At 43.3% G+C, this 20,887-nt stretch overlaps 1 protein-coding gene across 5 annotated transcripts in view; it reads left to right on the top strand.

The window, feature by feature from the left end:
* Positions 1 to 20,887, top strand: part of srgap1a (SLIT-ROBO Rho GTPase activating protein 1a) — a 125,623-nt gene that overhangs the window by 33,142 nt on the left and 71,594 nt on the right. For all 5 annotated transcript variants that reach the window (XR_013962481.1, XM_080736148.1, XM_080736147.1 and 2 more), the window contains exons 2-3: positions 7,164 to 7,359; positions 17,951 to 18,113. Coding sequence is in view for 4 of the 5 variants with exons in the window: in XM_080736148.1 (XP_080592274.1) it covers positions 7,164 to 7,359; positions 17,951 to 18,113 (359 nt within the window). In the remaining variant the exon portion in view is untranslated. The remainder of the gene's footprint in view (positions 1 to 7,163; positions 7,360 to 17,950; positions 18,114 to 20,887) is intronic.

Here is a 20,887-nt window from a genome sequence, read left to right as displayed (position 1 = left end):
TGTGTGTGTGTGTGTGTGTGTGTGTGTGTCAGTGAGTGAGAGAGAAAATGAAACGGATCAATGGTGTCTGACATTCCACAAGTGATGTGCCACTGCCAATGTACCAAATGTGTCTTGAATGTCACAACACATCATTCAGTATATGTCACTTTGCAGTGTTTGTGTTATTGTTTGATGATGCACTGACATTCAAGACCCTAGGGGTGGTGTTGATAGTTTTTGCTGGAACATTTAACCAAAACAATATCCAACGAATGTGCCCATGCAAGCCTAGTCCAACATTTTCCAAGCTTGTGCTGGAAACCTAATCTATGTGGGCACCGCTGTAACTTGGTTAGCTGAGTGCTATGCTACAGTATTTGTGACTTTAAATCCTTCCACCACACAGCAGTGCAGAAACGTCTCCTAACCTTTTTTTGCATGTGGTTTAGGTTTGACTGCTATTTTGTAGCGGTTCTCCAAGTTAAGCGTCCATTATAACTACAATGGTAATAGAGACTTGCTCACTTATTCTAATGACCTTTTGAAATGGCAGAACAGAAGAAGCCCAGCTCTGTGTGACACGTGAGCCCCACCGTCATTGTAATCTAGAACTTGTGATCTTCTGAAAGAAAGTACAGGCTGTTCTGTAATTACGTCCCGATGCTATTATTCATCCCATCTTGTGTCCATGCCGCTGTATAGAAGCGCGCTAAAACTGTCCCAGGCCTGAGAGCGCCCAGATCTGGAACAGATGGCGGGGCAGCGGTGGGCACCCTCTTGTGTCCTGCCTCCTCCGGCCCTCGGCTGCTATTTCGGGCACAGATGATGAGGCTCATCCCTGCGTGGGGGATATCCAGGCCTGGGTCATTTCAGACGCTGTACACCGTGTCCCAGATAGCGCTTTACAGAGACACTGATCCAAGAGGAAAACGTCTAGAACATGGGTCTTCAACAGGGGTTCCAGGACCCCTAGGGGGTCCTCAGAGTTACTACAGGGGGTACTCCAAATCTCTGAGTGATAGAAAGTTTTTTTCTCCTTTTTTATATGAACCACTTGAATCCTATTGGCCTTATTCTGAGAACTTTAGCAGATTTTTTTAAAGATTTATTTTGGGCTTTTATGCCTTTATTGATAGGACAGTAGACTGACAGGAAATGAGTGAGATGGGGAGTGACACACTGCAAAGGTCGTACGGATCGGGAATCGAACCGGCGACGCCGCCAGGCATCCATGCCTATGTGGCAATGCCTAAGTGGTATGCGCCTGGACCAGTAGGCCAGCGGGCGCCCCTGACCCTCTTATTTTCTGTCATTATGGGCCAAAATCGTTGCGATGTGACATGTTGTGAGCTCCTAGATTGGCTATTTTCTTTCGCCTATATCGACATGCCCAAAATAAGGCCACCAGGGTTTAAGTGGTTAATTGGAAGGGGGATAAAACTGTGTGCCACGGTGCTCTGTCAGGTCCTCTGACAGTGTTTTTTTTTTTACTGTAGCTGGGCTTCTCTCGGGAGTTCAACCCCTCGCCCCCGTCTGCTTACCAGGCACTTTTTTTTCCTCTCTCACAACAGAATGGGGGCCCCGCCCGGCCGCTAGCCAATCACAATGATTGTGAGTTGCAACTCTGGACATATTTGTTGGGGAATGGACGGGTGGGGGGTAATGGGAAGTATGCGTTGTGTGGCCTTCAAAGACTGAGTTGGATGTCATCCAGTCCAGAACAAAAGGTCTTTGGTTCCAACTTATCGCCAACAAAGACCCGACTGCATTCTGTTATTGTCCCCACATCCACACCAGGGGCTGTGTGCAATGCCTTCTGGGATACGGCTTTCATTCCTCAAGCCAGTGTCCACTGAACAGGTGCAATGTATTGGTTGGTTTTGTTTAATACATGATACTGATTGGTTAATCAACACACACACACACACACACACACACACACACACACACACACACACACACACACACACACACACACACACACACACACACACACACACAATATACAAATATTGTCACAAACTCACAATATAGCTCTTGAGGTATTTGGTCAATAATATTCTATTTAGTCCATACAACCCTTCAAGTGTCTCTCTCTCCCCTTGAAAACCTCCATCTCTCTCTCTCTCTCTCTCTCTCTCTCTCTCTCTCTCTCTCACAATTAAGATCTAGATTTCTCTTGTCAGAGTTGAATTCAGTTCAAATAGAAAGGGCATTTACAGAACAAGTTACGGTTTTTGGAAGTGATTCGATTGATAATTTTCTCTGACATGACTCCCCTGTGCTACAGCGTAGGTACGATGGCGTCAATGGACAATGTTTGACTTGGAATATGAATATTTAACGAGTTCCAATGTGCAGTCGGGAATGTAATTGTGTTAAATGATCCGGTTAGTTCCTTTGTGTAAACGCCATGCCAGCTTTGTTTTAATCCCCACATCCTCATTGACTAGTTGGAGATGGAAGTAATTGCAGTGCAGGGTTTTATTCAGCCACCTGAACGGGTTAGTGGAGTTTCCTACAATAGGTTTTATTTTTTTCTTCTTTTAAATATTTTCCCTCAAAGAGCTTATAATATATTTTGATTATTATGCTCATTGACAGTAATTCCTTTGCATATTTAGGTAATTTTTCAATAATTTACAGTGGACCTTTTGTTTACAAAGCCTCAAAGCCAAACATAAATACTGTAATTCTTTATGTTCCAATGTTCAATGGAAAAACACTATTAAATTCTCAGAGAAGCGCCATTACCTAGCGCAGTCCAGCCAGTGACATTTGGACACTATATTGTAGAATGTTTATAGTTTCCTTCCACAAGTAAATTACATTGACTAGCGGCAGTTGTGTTTTAATAACACGTCCTCTTAGAGTGCACTGGTGTTCCGCCAGTTGTGTCAATGAGGTTGAGCAGCTTGAGCTACATGTATATTGTTCTTGGTGACATTCACTGCTTTATCTAACTTCAGATTAACAGACCGCAGACAGAATTATGTTAGTACTGGGTTCAATGTAGTGTGTACAGTTCTAACTGCTGTGATAAAATCAACCAATCAGATGTAGTGAAACATCCTCTCCCCTCTTTGTGGGTCTCCCCAGAGTGGTATAAGGCGGAGTGGCGAGGGAAGTCCAAATGATTTGATCATTACTTCACTCATGTAGACATCAGTTCCCAGGAAGTCCTTTGGTGGGCCATTTGAATGCATTATACAAAGACATGACTGCCTTTTGGGGTTTTGGTCATTAGCTGTTAATGCATAAATTTTTATATCTACAGCGCTGTGGTAGTATTGGTTCTACACAATCAGGGAAAAAAACCTCAAAACAACTGGTCCATTGGGAGTGAATGGAGTTGTCGCCACTCTCTCTTTACACCACTCTGGGTCTCGCTCTCCCTGCCTGTCTTGTCTTGAGTGGTTTATTTCCATTGGGCCCTCAGGAATGTAAGGGCATACGGTAATCAACTATTTCTATAGATCCCGCCTAAATCAATTCATCAATGTTGGTAGAGTGCTTAATGCTGATGAATGGAGTATAACCCCTTGGTAATTCTACTTGCATAAACGACTTACGGTAAAAAGAAAGAAAGTTTCAGATGCAGTCCCTCAGCTCTCTTTGGCTGGAAACACTGGTAATTGAGTCAGCAGTTGAATGGCCATGAAGAGGCTTGCTGTGCCAAGCTATTATAGACCGCCTCCCAACAACCTGATCTCTGTCTGGGACAGTGGTTCTCAAGCGTTTTTGATTTCAATGACACACAGTTTTGTGTGCATTAGGCCACGGAGTGCACGGACCCCAATAACTCTGGGAGTGTGCAAATGGAGTTACAGAACTGTAAAGGTCTTGGTTCTTAACTCTCAATAATTTAGCTGGGGACCCCCTTGAACCCCCTCAAGGACCCCCGTTGGTCCCTGGACCCCACTTTGAGAACCACTGGTCTGGGACCTTTTGGCAGAAAGGCAGCTGTTGCAGCCAGTCTCATCCTCTCAACGAACGAGGATCTCCTGCGTTGTGGAATGTGCTTGCTTAATTTAGAAAAGTGGTCATTAGACAGCAATTCTGCCTGATTGAAATTCAAAGAGCTGACCAAGTGCAGTTTTAAGGTAGCTGCATAGTCCATCAGAACAGTCCACTCCCCCAACTAAATGTTTTGGACTTTCAAGTGCTGCATGGCCTCTGTCAGAGACCACTTGGAAGCCCATTGTACACTGCATGTACTCTTCTGTACATGTTTTCTACCAGTGAGTTTCCAGGGACCGAAAATTACATTTGAAAATACAGAGGGGTACTTAAAATCAGGCGATGAGATCAAGGATATACAGTAGATTACATGGCATGTTATTTAGATCACTGTTTCCCAAGCAGATGCTAGATCGATGCTAGTTTCATTGTTTACCTGGCATCCTATAATTTTGTTGTGCATGCATATATATATATATATTTTTTAATAGTATCTTGTTTAGAGTAGACTGATGCTGTTCTTGATTTACCTGTGCTCTTATGCTCCTAGTTTACTGAGGTAATACGAGCGTCTGCTAAATGCCTAAATTGTAATTGTACACTGTAAAATCTTGTGCGTTCATTTGAGTGTTCAAAATTCAAAAATGTAACTGAGACACAAGTTGGGTTTGTTAGATTTGAACATGCAGTTACAAATGAATAAATTAACACATATTATTTGCAACACATTATGCAATGTGCATTACATTCACTCATTCACGCACACATTCTCTCACCGATGGCGGAGTAAACCATGCAAGGCACCAACCTGCTCATCAGGAGCAATTAGGGGTTCAGTGTCTTGCTCAAGGGCACTTTGACACTAACCTAGGAGGGAAACCGGCAGGAAACTTGGAACTTTCCATTTCCACTTCCTGAGACGATTGCTTCCTGAGCATGTTGCTTACTGAAATATTCACTTATCTTTTTCAGTCAGAACAAGTTTTTCTCTTTGTAGGTGATGAATGAATTTAGTCCCATGATTCTTAAACCAGATGACATTCGGTCATTTAGAGTTAGCAGGATTGTTCATCCATTCAATTTAACCTATCATATCGTTGCTGTCGGGCAGAAACCTTGTATTTATTTGCAGATTACATTTTTTTGTTTTTTCGTAAATTAAAGTCCTACTTCGTCATACTATAGACGGGTTTCTGGTCCACGTTACACTGATAAGAACTAGATGCGTGCGCAGGGTCGGTACCAAAATTAGCCAATGAAACCAGCGCTCCCCAAAACAACAGGTTTGGGGATTGGACGGAATTGATTACATGATACAGTCAGCTGTGCATTTATTCTCAATGTTTGTAAACAAGAAACCCGTCTATAGTGTCACACAAAAGTATATATTATTGAACTAATGAAAAGTATTAACAGCTTGTGAGTAAATTATTTTGCCATATCCTGAAAAGTAACGTTTTGGACACCCGGTTAATTTGCACCTGACAGCTACAATGTGTGTTGGTGAAAGTATGAATTTATGCTGCCTTTTTCTAGGTAGCTGATAATCTGTCATTATAACTTGGCTAATATTTTAATCTGTTTGTAAACCAAGTAGACCTCCCAGGGATGGGGACTGATAAAAGGAATATGGCTGAATCAATTTCAAAGTTATTGAGAATCAAGGTTTTGGCTTATCAATTCTCTTCGATATTCTAGTGGAACGTGACGTTTCATAAGACGAGAGTCATTATATAGAATCACTGGCATAAAGACAGTATATGTTTGTTGTTCTAGTAACGCTTTTGACTCACCAGTCCTGTGATTGTACAAGGGAATTGAGAAGGTATACTGTGGACTTTGTGTTTTTTTTTGAGAGGCTCTAAATCACCTCATTAATCTGTGTGTGTGTGTGTGTGTGTGTGTGTGTGTGTGTGTGTGTGCGTGTGCGTGTGCGTGCGTGCGCGACTGCGCGTGCATGTGGAAGAAACGTGAATTGTCCGACCGGTATGAAATGTAAATTTGAATTAGAGTAACTTTGACAGGCCTGATTCATCAGAGAGTAATTCCTATGTCTGTGCGGGTGGGTGTGTGCATGCAGGCGTGCGTACCTCTGTTCCTTGTGCTTTCCCTCAGTGTGTGATTAGATTGAGAGGCCATTCATTCTGATTTTGTAGCCAGTCTTTAATGAAACACCTGAGACCAGTGTTGCCAACTTCTATTACCGAAGCAGCAGTTGAAAACACCATTACACCATGACGGACTACTAGTCATATAGTTGTAGCTATGGTCTAATGAGCTAATTTTGCTCAGTATATAATATATTGTATTGCATTGTACACTTAACTGATGTTGTCACTATTTGTCTTGGTTGTTCTTATTTGCTTTTATCCGTAGATGCATATTAGCTGTCTGATATATTGGCTCCTTTGAGCTGGTTTTGAAGTCTGAAAAACAAACAAAGCAAGGGGAAGGATATCACAATATTCCATAGATATTGTGATATTGCATGTAAATCAGTGGTTCTCAAAGTGGGGTCCCTCAGGGTTCCTTGAGGGGGTCCAAAATGTACCCTGACAGGTCTGTAACTGTTGAGAGGGTTCACAATTCACATCAGTTTCCACTCTCAAGAGTTATGAGGGTCCTTGGAATGGAATTAAAAAGTTTGTAAACTTTGTAAATGACTGACTATTGATACAAGCATACATGTTTTTTTTATCATTTTTACAATTCATTTAGGTTTGAAAACGAGTTTAGCTCTGAAGATTTCATTTTAACCACCTAAATCCAACCCAGCTCAGTGGCCTTGCAGTTAGAGTGCCCGCCCTGAGACTGGGAGGTCGGGGTTCAAACCCCGGCCGGGTCATACCATAGACGCAGAAAAATGGGACCCAGTGCCTCCTGCTTGGCACTCAGCATCAAGGGTTGGATTGGGGGTAAGTTCCTGTGACATACTAGCGTCATGTCCAGGGGGTGTACTTGAAGTAATAATAATATTAATAATTATAGCTTGCATTTATATAGCGCCTTTCATGAACCCAATGACGATTTACAAAACCATAGACAAACAACCAAACAAAAAAAAACGATATGCCATAAGCCTGAGCGAATAGGTGTCTTTTCAAGGCAGCCTTAAAAGAGTCAAGAGTTGGAGCATACGTAAAGCTGCCTCACGCTACAGGAATTGACATGCTGGGGTTCAAGTGGTTAATGTGTGTATTGTTTATTCTGTCTCTTTTCAGAGATCCGGGCGCAGCTGGTGGAGCAGCAAAAATGTCTGGACCAGCAGACGGAGATGAGAGTCCAGCTGCTGCAGGATCTTCAAGACTTCTTCAGGAAGAAGTCCGAGATCGAGATGGAGTATTCCCGGAACCTGGAGAAACTGGCCGAGCGCTTCATGGCAAAAACGCGCAGCACCAAGGATCACCAGCAGTATAAGTAAGGCTCTTGTGTTGGTGTCCGTTTTATGTGTGTGTTTTTGTGCACTGAGCGGCCTGTAGGAAGCTCAACCTTACCGTAAACAAGAACAGAAATGGCGTGAGATTAACAAATAGGGGGCCTTACAGCGTTCCTTTGTTACAGTTTCATCTTCCTGTCTGTTCCATTCTCCTGGGCTTACTAAACTAAAATATATCAAAACCAATAACCAGTAACCGACTGCTTGACTCCAAGACTTCTTTGTGGATGTTGACACACAAATACACACAGTCGTGTGTGGTGCTCCTCAGGGTCTTGTTCCGCTGTAGGACTCTGCTCATATTGACAAGCGTACACATTAGCATATTGTTTGAACCTGTGGTTGCAACACAAATAATACAAATATAAAATAAGTATGTTTGTCCTCGCTGTCTGCAAATAGATCACGCTCTCCACCTGACACACAAGTGGCAGCAGAGCTGTGTGTGTGTGTGTGTGTGTGTGTGTGTGTGTGTGTGTGTGTGTGTGTGTGTGTGTGTGTGTGTGTGTGTGTGTGTGTGTGTGTGTGTGTGTGTGTGTGTGTGTGTGTGTGTGTGTGTGTGTGTGTGTGTGTGTGTGTGTGTGTGTGTGTGTGTTTGTGGTTTTCATGGTGTTTTGCACATTCTCCTCATTTTGTTCACATAGGTAAACATTTGGCGAGCATCTGGGAGCACATTTCTTCAATAAATGCAGTTTGAATAACGGCTCTCTGCAGTAGTTTCTATTTAAATTTTACATAAATAACACAAACACAGTACGGCATCTGTGTTCGCCACGTTCTCTCTCGGTTGTTTTAATTGGGCCGACTTGACTTGAGGTATGAAAAAAATATGTTTTTTTTTTTCATTCTGTCGTTAGCGTTTTAGATTTGTGTGTGTGTGTGTGTGTGTGTGTGTGTGTGTGTGTGTGTGTGTGTGTGTGTGTGTGTGTGTGTGTGTGTGTGTGTGTGTGTGTGTGTGTGTGTGTGTGTGTGTGATGGGGTTGGCATGGCTGAGCAGCAATAAGCTGAATTAGCATTAAGCAGCTAAATCGCTGGGTAATTAACTGGCATTTCTGCCCAGATAAACAGTGTGGTAAACGTACTGCATTCGCTGAATGCCTCTGCCGTTGATAGTCGCACTCCAAATCTGAGTACTGTTTACAGATTTCACAGACAATTTGGTTATCTTTCGCACATTATTCTGAGAATCATCAGGTTACACAAACTAGCGCATGTGTGTGGGAGAATGTTAGGGATAGTAAACATCTTTTAAAAGATGATTTTAAGAAGCCCACAATGCTGCCAATGACCTTTCTTCGCATATAGCAGCCATTCTGTTCTTCTCTATCAGGTTCTCCTTCAGGATTGAGATAAAGTGAGTGTTTGTCAGGAAGCTAGCTCCTCAGGGAGGATCGCTCCTGCCCCGCCTTGGGGAGGAATCAATCTTGCTTCAGTGGAAGAAACACCTTGCGTGGTGGTCATCTTGTAGTCTTGGAGATGGATGGAAGACTGAGAGCGGGTGGATCACAACCCACAGAGATATTTTATCTTAATCTAATCTAAATCCAGCGATTCCTATCCTGTGGGCTGGCTGGGTCCCCTCAGATTGACCTCATGCCCCTCAAAAATGTCCTGAGGCCACAAGTGGCCTTGGGCCATTTGTTATCTGAAATAAATTACAACACCAAGTTGCCTTCACTTTAAAATTCCAGGCCTGGTGAGGATAGAACATTAATTGTAAAACCTTGAAAATGGAGTCAAATCGATTGAATGATCATTGACATAAACATGCTCTGAAAATGCTGTCGGCTGCCGTGTTAAGTGGTCAGATGGATGGGTGTTAAGAGTGTTAAGAGTTATTCATTTTGGATTGAGTTTCCTTGTACTGTATAGTATATCCGCATTGTATTCTGTCTTGCTGTGCAATGCACAAGGCACGTTGCTTATATTTCTATTTCTATGTTAGATCTTCTCATTTTATTTGTGTGCAGAGAGTGGCCTGTGGCCCAATATAGTACATATCAAACAGGATCCTTAGAATTAAAACTTTTGAGAAGATCAGCTCACAAAACCGTAGCTCAGTGGAAATGTTTAAAAAAAGAAATCTGACTGGCAAATGCGTCACCGCCAAAGCATGATCTCAATTGTAATTTATTGATGGAAGAGAGATTGATTGATGACATCTATCTATTGTGGTGTGCACTATCAAAAGTATCAATATAATGGATGGAATATGTGAGCAGGACGGAGCAGCTATGCTGTAGTTACACAAAGATCTCGTTCTTAAAAAGTACTTATCCAAAATATTATATTATTAATATTTAGAAAAATATAATATATATGTTTCAAATGATTGGATAGTGCCACTGCCACACTATTTAAGCTAATTTAGGTCTAATAGCATATGCTTACGATGGAGATCAGTCCCCTGGGACGCTGGATCAGGACGGTGCACACCACCGGCTTTCTCTTCCTCCCTCCCAGAATGCACCGGGAGAAAACAACAGGCCCACAGCACACAGTTCCTGGGAGTGCCATTCAATTCAGTCTGCATGGTCCACTTGTGTACTGTGTGACTGTTTACACAGCACACATAAAGACACAAATGGACAAATATCGACCCACACGTACACTCACTCTTTCTCTCGCTACTCTCTCTCACTCACACACACACAGCCAGAAATTCTAGAATGTTTGCTCAGGGAGGGATAAGAGGATGGCAAGCAAAGGAATAATTGAATTATTTATATTATACCAAAGCCACCCCTGGGAACATCTTGAATAGACCACATTTCATCCAGAATGAGGCTTCTGGTTAAAGAACTTCCTTTGCTTTTGCTGCAGGCTTCGGGTGACATGTCTCCACATATTGAGGCTCTTTTGCTCGAAGCGACAGTAATATTTCCGACTGTAATCATTTGTCATGCACTGATTAGAAGAGGGATTGATAAGAGTCTGAATCCAGGTGCGGTTGACTGAGAATCTTTCTTTTTTACTGTCTGTCACAGTAATTAATCATCTTGCAAAAACTGTTATTGTTCATTTGGAACAAATGATCCCAATGTTAAATCTGTTGTTGTTACAGTCGTAGTTTAGTGAGATTACCACTTAAGATTAATACCGGCAGTTGTCAAATTCCTTTAGTAGCTACTGTAACGCTACACCACACAGAGCTGCCACTCGTTGTGATGTGGCTATAAAGGCTGGTACAGTAGCTAAATGAAAGATGTTATCACCAAGGCACTAAAGGGACTTTGCAGTATCACCCTTTGTCACCGATAGGAGCTCCTGTTTCAATACGCAGCGTGATTATGCTCTGCTGGCAGTGGACTGCCGCCCGTGTGAAGGTGATTAGATTGACTTTGACCTGCCGATTCCTGGATTTAGAGAGAGCACGCACGCACGCACACACACACGCACAGTCGCACACGCACACACAAACAGAGCATATTATTGCTCTTGGGCAAAAACCTTGTCTCCATATTTCAACTTTTCTTTTATTTTCTCGTAAATTAATGCCCTGCTTAGTCATACTACAGTGACACACAAAACTAGCGACTCGTTTTGACCTTGTAGAGGATTTCACCACTTTTCAACCTGTCTTCATATAATAGGTCCACAGACTCCTCACTAATGTTCATGATAAAATAGCACACATTTTTCCTACTCAGTCTGGGTCTAATAGGAGAGCTGTGGGCGGGTCAAATCCATCCACCAGTGACATCAACAATGGGGAATCCAAGCTAATATAAACTGCAGGCTTTTTATTCCTGAAAAGTTGCAATGTTAAAGTGGAAGCCATTGTTTAAAAAAAACAATCTGTCAAACGATGATGTCATTGGTGGATGGATTTGACCCGCCCACAACTCTCCTATGAGACGCAGACTGAGTAGAAAAAAATTGTGCTATTTTATCATGAAGGACGTACCTATTATGAAGACACAAGACAGGTTAAAGTCCTCCTTTAAGTGAAAGTGAAAAGTAAACAGTTTTGGACATACAAGGTTTCCACCTGACGGCGACGACATCACAAGTTGATAATGAGTTCTCTCTCTCTGTCTAATCAAGTTGCCTTGACTGTACCTGCGTTTCGGCCCCTCGGTGGTCTGTCTGTCTGACCCAATTCCTGCCCCCGGCGGAAGGGGAAATGATGACATTGTAGCCGTAGTTTCCTGCCATTATGTGGGGGTAGGCAGAGTCCCAGAGGTCGTTCAACTGCCATGGTCTGCGTCACAAGCCCCTGTTAACCCCCCACACACACCCTCCCCCCCCCGCTCCCCTGCCCTAGCCCTCTAGTTAGATGCAGCAGGTCATTCCATTAACCATGCCATTGCCCACTAAATCAACCTATTGATTAATTGGAGGGCACACTTGTGTGTGTTCAATGACTCTGTAGTCTCACATGGTCAGCCCCGCTTATCCAGTGGTTCTCAAAATGGAGTCCGGGGACCCCCAGGGGGCCTTGAGGGGGTTCTGGGGGGGGGGGTCCTCAAAAGAATGAATTAATATATAGCCTCAAAATCTGTTTACCACTTATTTTACGCTCACCATATGACTCGTTGTGAGCTTTTAGATTGTCTATTTTAGAAAAATGTTGACTAATATTGAAACAACTGTTAATGGAAAAAACTGTTAAATGTGAATTAATTTCAGAATATACTTATTTATAGGGATTAAGTGGTTAACTCTATTGACACTGGTGTCATTCTCTGGGACATTCTGGTGTTTGGTGTAGTGGGGTGTGAAAGAAGTGCCTCCGTCAAGTGAACTTGTCCGCAGTGGATCGTACGTGTTCTAGGGCGACGTCATTCACTGTCCCAAGCCAAGTTGGCTAGTGACTTTATGTGTGGTGGTCCAATTTAAAACCCAAGAGTTAAAAAGGATGGGTCCAAAAAAATAAAAGGCCCACTGCAGTGCAGCGGGGCATGACGACATGGCCTGAAAGAAAGCAAAGGCGTTTGTTGTGGAAATCTAGGAAGCTGAGAAGAGAATACGTTTAAAGCGGCCACCTGGACATTATGCGGGTGCTTGTGCATAAGCGAGCATGAATGCATAAATGACACGGGCAGACCCACACTCTTCTTGGCGCATGCCGACGTTGCGGTGACACAGAATGAAAGAGCTACACAGTCTCCAATGATGCATAATGCAGAAAGGGTTTTCACAGTAATCGTGGTTTGACGGAGCGTGAGACCGATTCTGTCCAGTGATCCCGCAGCTAAAACACTTCTTCTAACCCCATTATACTCCGACATGAACGTGTCCTGTCAACTGATCACGTGAAGTCTGCTCTTGGCTCTTTGCTTTTATATATCGTCACTGTCGGGCAGAAACCTCATATCTCCAAGTTTCAAATGTGTACATTTAAAGCACTGCTTCATCATACAAGGCCATCGCACAAAAGTAGTGAAAACAGCCGATCCGCGAGGCGTTGTGTGCTTGTAGATCGGCTGTTTTCACTAGTTTAAATCATTTAAAAAATTATAAATACAAAACAAACGGTTTTGGACATACAAGGTTTCCACCTGACAACGACGATATGTGTATATTATATATATAATATATATATATATATATATATATATATATATATATATATATATATATATATATATATATTTATGACATTGTGAGAGTGCCAGTTCCTTTTTCCATTTTCGTGCTAGATCTTTTCTTTTCTTTTTCTTTTTTTTCATAGTTTATCTGACTTCGTCTTTTGTCATGTGCAGATTATTTCTTCCTGTTTTTGAAACGTCCCCCAGCTTGGTTGAGGGAGGGGAGGTTTGGGGGGGAGAGTATTTTTCAGATGGGTGGGATGTCAGTGGGGTCCATTATGACTCAATAGAAAAGAGTGTATTATTGAATTTTCACTCCCACCACAGCAGTGTATCAGTGACCGTGAGCTGGTGGTTCATGGCTGGCTCGCTGGCCCCCGGGTGCAGAGTTTCACCTGTTGCGTTGACAAGTGTGCTGCCTGCCTTTGTGTGCTAACCTTGGGGCGAGGGGAGATGGGGTCTGATGAGGGGAGATGGGGTCTGGGGGCCGAGCAGAGGCCAGTCTCCATATGGTTCCTGCAAGACTTGACCCTAGACCCCCATAAAGAGAGAGAGAGACAGACACGCACGCGCGCGCGCACACATGCACACAATTCTTGAACACAAACAATGGTAGATGCACAAACTTGGGAAAGTATATATATATTTCATGATAGAGATGATCGGTACAGGACACATCGCCTCCTCCATATATGCCAATTAACACAGACACTGAACAGAGTTTTGCCAATGCCTTAGCCTTTGACTGGGGCATTCATCCAATCTGCAGTCCTCTCACAACTGATTTATGGAGATTACCAAGGCTTCCAAATATGAACACTAGCAGTTTACATTTGTAACGTACCAAGCTGTTTAATAGCATCCTTAAGACGTTGTAACTTAAACATCTTTGCCCCTTCCAGACTGTGGTGGAATGTACACGATGCCACTCAAAATGACCCGCGAACAGAACGAAGGTGAAGTGAATCTGAACAGAACTTAAGGGTTAAGCAGTGCTTAACAAAAAAAATAAGGCATAAAGGCAGAATAAATATACATATATATATATATATATATATATATATTAAAAAAAATCACACCCGTGTGTGTGTGTGTGTGTGTGTGTGTGTGTGTGTGTGTGTGTGTGTGTGTGTGTGTGTGTGTGTGTGTGTGTGTGTGTGTGTGTGTGTGTGTGTGTGTGTGTGTGTGTGTGTGTGTGTGTGTGTGGATCATGTGTACCGATTTTTGTGACATTTGAAGAAAATATGTAGGAAAAGGAGCAAAAAGTGTGTTTTGGAGAAAATTCAAGATGGCGGAAAATGTATCCTGGCGCAAATGGGCGTGGCCTATATGGGGAGATGCGTCTTGACCCAAGGAATCCAGGGAAAAAAGAATTTTAATTTTCCGATCCACGGTTCAAGAGTTACGGGGCAAAACGTAAAGTGGGCCGTTATAGCGCCACCATGAGGCCGAGTGATGTAATTATTTTTCGATTCATTCTTAAAATCATTATGAATCTCCTCTCCGAGGTTTGAAACTGTAGCTCCTATGGTTTACGAGAGAAAAATACTTGAAAGTGATTTCTTGCATTGTCCCATTATAAGTCAATGGGGACAATTAAGCGTTGTTTTTTGCCGATTACGTCGGCATGGTAAGGCGGATCGGAACGAAAGGTAATAGAACACCATTCCCGGCCGAGCCGCACATTTTGATGTATATATTGCGCGAGTGGCGTAAATGGTGCGGCACTAGTTACGCGCCGAAGTCAGGCTACATACACACACACACACACACAGACACACACACAGACACACACACAGACCCACACAGCCACGTATAGGGAGCCTGTGTTCCACACAGCTCCAATAAGGCATAAAGGCAGAATAAAGACCCACAAATAAATATATGTATATATATATATATATATATATATATATATATATATATATATATATATATATATATATATATATATATATATATATATATATGTGTGTGGGTCTTTATTCTGCCTTTATGCCTTATTTTTGGAGCTGTGTGAAGCACAGGCTCCCTATACGTGGCTGTGTGGGTCTGTGTGTCTGTGTGTGTGTCTGTGTGTGTGTATGTAGCCTGAACTTCCTAAACTTCGGCACGCCACTAGTCCCACAGTTTTGCCACCACACACTCGCGCCATATGTCAAATCGACCGGCTTACTCGGGAATCGTGGGCTATTACTTTTCTAAGAGAAAGGTTCTATAGTTTAATTGATATTAATTTATTAGTGAATTAATTTTCCCCATTGACTTATAATGGGAATCGCAAAAACTCACATTCAATTATTTGTCTCTCGCAAACCATAGGGGCTAGAGTTTCAAGACTTGGAGAGGAGGTTCATAATGATTTCAAGGATTAAATAAAAAATAATTGTGTCATTTGGCCGCATGGTGGCGCCATAACACCCCACTTTACGTTTTGGCCTGTAACTCTTGAACCGTAGGTCGGAAAATTAAAAATATTTTTTCCCTGGATTCCTTGGGCCATGACGCATCTCCCCATATAGGCCACGCCCATTTGCGCCATGATAGATTTTCCGCCATCTTGAATTTTCTCCAAAACACACTTTTTGCTCCTTTTCCTACATATTTTCTTCAAATGTCACAAAAATCGGTACACATGATCCACACACACACACACACACACACACACACACACACACACACACACACACACACACACACACACACAGCTCCACTTCACACGGGTGTGATTTTTTTTTGGTTAAGCACTACTGCTTAACCCTGTTCTGTTCAGATTCACTTCACCTTCGTTCTGTTCGCGGGTCATTTTGACCCGGGGGATATTTGGTTTAAAAAACAACACTAATATAAATTGTAACTTAACAAATCATCATCATACATTGACTTTGTCTTAATTCCAAACAATTCATATGATATATATGGTAAATGTTTGCATTTATGCTTTGCTATATCACATTAAACACTGAAAGAGCAATGCGTTTTTACTGATAACTTCTTGCACCTCCTGCAAGCAGTCTGTCTTCCTGTCTGCTGTTGTAGGACACACTGAACAGCGCTTTCTCTTGCCAGATGCTTCAACTCTAAGTTCATGGTTTATTTTACCATTTCTATCATTTGGATTGTTTGGAATTGAGACAACGTCAGTGTATGATGATGATTTGTTAAGTTAACATTTATATTAGTATTGTTTTTTTTAAACCAAATATCCCCCGGGTCAAAATGACCCGCGAACAGCATTAGAGGGTAAAACATTTTTTAGGGGGGTGTAGCATGGGTGAAGTGCAAACATGTTAATCACTGAAGAATCTTTAAGGCCAGTGAGTTTCAGGTGGAAAAAATACAAACTTCTACCTTAAGGGTTAAGTGCCTACTAGGGGCCTGAACCGCTGGACTGCTAGCCCCGGCTTCGAATTCTACATTTGATGGACATTTGGCCCTCACAAGTATAGTAAAACATGTACGCACAGCGCACACACACACGCGCGCGTACACACGTGCATGAACACGGTCACATTATGTGCTGCTCTTTAGCTGCAGGCAGGAGGAATGTTTCAGATTAAGCCAGAGGAAGTGAGCCTGCAGGTTGGTGCTTACCCAGGGACCAGGCTCTCTCTGGCCTGGACAATGTCCCACAGTTAGCCTGAACCTGACAGCAGACACAAGGCACACAGCTCTCAGCCTCACGCCACTACGTCTCTTTTGCATTCTTGAGCTCTTTAACATGCACAAGGAAATGGCAGATCTACACGAGCTCCCGTTGTGAGCTTGTAGATCTGCAATTTACGGCAGGCTAGTGTAAAATCTTGAGCATCAGTCCCTCTCTCCTTCTGACTCTTTTTCTTTTCTTTTTTCTTTTTTTACTAATACTTTATTTATACCGATAGAATCCAGTTGGGACTAGTTAGGGAAGCAGATGCATTATCAGTCTCTAAACGTTTAAAAGACCTAAACGAGGCAGATCTGCAGGTGATTCCAAGCTGGGGGGAATCATTCGGAAAGGGCGAACCTTAGGTCTCTCTCACGCTCTCGCTCTCTCGCTCTCTCTCATCCACTCTCTATTTTCAACTAAATGCATGTCCTTAACTTTAAAGTGTACTGAAAGCTTGCGGCGATACTCTCACCCCGTTGCCGGGCTTGGGAAAACACCTCAAGCTGTGCCCCAGAAACGTCATAGCTGCCTAACTTAAGCCCCTGTTTTGACGTGAGCCGCAATCCCGACAGTACTGTATATAGGGCATCGCAGTGGTGTGCCATTCATTTTTGCCATAGAGATTTACACAAATATTGATATCAATGTTTTTAAGCCTAGAATCAAGATGATAAAGGCAGAGACAGAGAGATGAGACAGAGACGGCCACACTCACTCACACAAACATTTTAGTGACATTGTGAAGAGTGACAACTCCTCTGTTTCTCACAAGCTTGCATTTGTTTCATTTTGCACGTCTACGTTACAGTTATCTGATATGTGTCTGGATTTTTTATATATCGTCGTTGTCGGGTGGAAACCTTGTATGTCCAAGACCGTTCGTTTTGTATTTATCATTTTAAAAATGAACTAAACTAGTGAAAATAGCAGATCTACAAGCACATAACGCCTCGCACCGCGAGGCGTTGTGTGCTTGTAGATCGGCTGTTTTCACTACTTTTGTGCGACAGCCTTGTATGATGAAGCACTGCTTTACTTGGCGAAAAAACATACAAACTTGAAACTTGGAGATACGAGGTGTCTGCCCGACAGTGACGATATATATATATAAAACATCTGTTGTGTGTGATGTCAGACCCAGACCAGTGCTCGATTAGTGAGGGGTGGGAGGAAGATGGGGAGAACAGAGGGGGAGAGGGGTCAGGGTGGCAGTGAGGCAGGGAGCCTATTTCACCCGACCAAAACCAGAACATGCTGATCGATGAGTGCAATAACCGTGGAAACGCCGGGCGGCGCTTGGCTCTGCTTATAATATGAAAACGTCCGGTGAGATTCACCAGCTTCCCTCTGCTCATTGGTTAAGTCTTATTTTTGTCTCTTCCCCTTCAGGAAAGACCAGAACCTGCTGTCTCCAGTCAACTGCTGGTACCTGCTGCTGAACCAGGTGAGGAGGGAGAGCAAGGACCACGCCACGCTGAGCGACATCTACCTCAACAACGTCATCATGAGGTTCATGCAGATCAGCGAGGACTCCACCCGGCTTCTCAAGAAGGTAACTCTCTTCTGACCCCTCCCACATCTCATAAGCTCACAGCGTGTCGCGTGTTCGATGTGTCGCAAGCTTTTCTGGCGCTTGACGCCGCAGCACGAGAGAGCATAGTTCGGGACGGATCTGTCCATGCTGCTTTCTGTATCAGATTACACACACACACACACACACACACACACACACACACACACACACACACACACACACACACAGTACTTCTCACGTTGACCCCTCCTTCCTGATTGTCCATTTCATTCCGTCATCCAAACTGTTCCTCGATTTGACCACAAATACAGTCCAGATTTTTACTGGCGGTTCAAATTGGGCACCCGTGCCACCAGGCATTTAGTGTTTGTAGAAAAACAATCTTTCACTTTCAGCTTAAGTAAAACAAAGTATATATTTAGTAACGATATATGATATGCATTCAAGCCCTTCGCTTGATCTGTACGACGCTCTGTTGCAGAGCTTGTGGTTGAACTCTGGTGAGCTGCAGTTACAGTGCAGAGGAACCTCGGCCACCACAGCCTGGCTACAGTATGTCCTTAAAGGCTTAATTTATGCTCCTCCGCGCGATGGTGCCGCGCCACAGAAAATAGCCGACCTATAAGCTCACGACGCGCGGTGTCTGCGGCGCGTCGTGAGCTTGTATGTCGGCTATTTTCGACGGGCGACTGAACACTGTGAACAGTCGTGCGTATGAATCGGGCTTTTACCCTACAAAACATCAAGTCTGTGGACTCGTGACCAAAACCCCGGGCCTGTGCTCCCCTCCCACCACAAAGACGACAACTCCCAGGCAGATTAGGAGGTCCTGTGCAGCAGGAGTCACATGAACCCACCGCAGCAGCAAATTACAAAGCGGCCTCGCTGCTTTGGAGCCCAGCTCTGTGTCAAGTTGAACTACTGAGACTTTTCTTTCTTTTTCCCCCCTCCCTCTCTTTCTCTCTTTCTCTCTCTCTCTCTCTATCTCTCTCTATTCCCCCCTTCCTTCCTTTAAATTCCCTTCCCTCCTTTGCCACATAGTCTGAATTCCACACTAAGGGCAGTAAAAGCCAGCGGATTTCATTCATGTTCATATTGATTAGCATCTCTGATGGTTTCCGGTTTCATACGGTCGTATGGAGGAGTGATCTTCAGCACTCACTCGCCTCCCCTCGCACGCACGCTCACACACACACACACACACACACACACACACACACACACACACACACACACACACACACACACACACACACACACAAACAGGAAGTTGCAGCAGTCATTTCCTTTTGGTTGTGGTTAGAGGGGTCCTGGTTGTACTAATGAGGCCAGATGTGGAACAGGGAGGGCCACCCCTCACAACATGCTGCTTGAGTTTGATCTGATTTGTAGTTGGCTGTGCGCCGGTGTCGCACACTGAAAATGGCCGATCTACAAGCTCACAGCGCATCACGATGCGATGCGCTGTGAGCGTGTAGATCGGCTTTTTTCTCAGGCTTTACTCTCTCCTGACCCCTCCCACATTGCTGGATATAATGACAGACTTCGTTACCCTCTCTCAAACTTATAATTCAAAGTTCAGAGGCCTTTGTAGGTTAACTTATGGCTCACAATCTCATCTCCCACATTCCAGAAAACCCCACTGAAAAAAATCTATGCATATATTGTTTTTCCAAATCAGTGTTTGATGGCATATGGAAATAATGTAGCACAGTTTTATTGCTGCAGTTTTTTTTTTAACATGTTGGCTGTCCAATGTAATGTTGTGACAGTCTACTACTGTATATACCGTATCGGGAAGTTCTTCTAGCACACTCATGAGCCAAGGAACGCGAGGAATAGTTAAAAAGCCTTTATTATGCTTTTAATTACAACCAATAAAAAGCCATTAACGCCAAATATATATACTATATATATCTATCTATCTATCTCCTCTCCAGATAGGATTGACTGTTTTTGAAAGACAAATGACAACTCGGTGGGAGGGCCAGGTTCATAGGGGACTTGAGACTCTGTGTGCCCTGTAATTACAGCGTCCCCCCTTGGCTTTGATCTCCGCACAACTTGGGTAATGAGTCACAAACAACACAGAAGTCCCCTCTGTTCCGTGGGGTGCCCTCACAACTCGGAGGAGACAGCTGCGCTGTTGTCACCCGTCCAGCAACATCAAAGACCTGTGTTTTTATTTCCTTGTATGTTCTGGCCTGAGGATGTGACCTGAAAACAGTACCGGGCAGACAGACTGGGCCAGGATCCACTCCTGTACCTGGATGGAACCCAGTCCAGTGGTCCAGGGCACATTTGTTTTGGGGTTTTTGAGGAAAAAGTTTGAAAATCGGGTGCATAATTGCATGCATAATTGCAGTTTGCAATCAAAAAAGTCAAATCATGGCTGATAATTTAGTTGGGCTCCATTTATTTAATTGCTTTCTCGATTGTTTGACTGTAAATATTATCTGCAAGACGTATGCATATTTTGCATAAAAGTATTGTTGAACCCATTCAGAACTGGTACACTATATTGTGTTTCTATGTCAGCAATCTGGCCAGCTATCGTCAAAGAAAAGGTCCTTTTCACTTAAATGGAGCTCAGTTAGTCAGTTCTTGAGAGACTACTGTGTCAGTGGTTCTCAAACGTTTTCATGTGAAGGACCCCCAAAATGATATTTATTTGGCCACGGACCCCCATCTCAAAATATTTAGTTCCAGGGACCACCCAGAAGCAAAACTTGAGTTACAAACATTCGCTTTGAAAATGCATATATTCAAAGATTTGCACACATTTTCACGAC

Source organism: Nannobrachium achirus (assembly GCF_963921795.1).
Source record: "Nannobrachium achirus genome assembly, chromosome: 11".
In the NCBI taxonomy this organism is placed as follows: domain Eukaryota; kingdom Metazoa; phylum Chordata; class Actinopteri; order Myctophiformes; family Myctophidae; genus Nannobrachium; species Nannobrachium achirus.
This window is presented reverse-complemented; position numbering and strand designations above follow the sequence as displayed.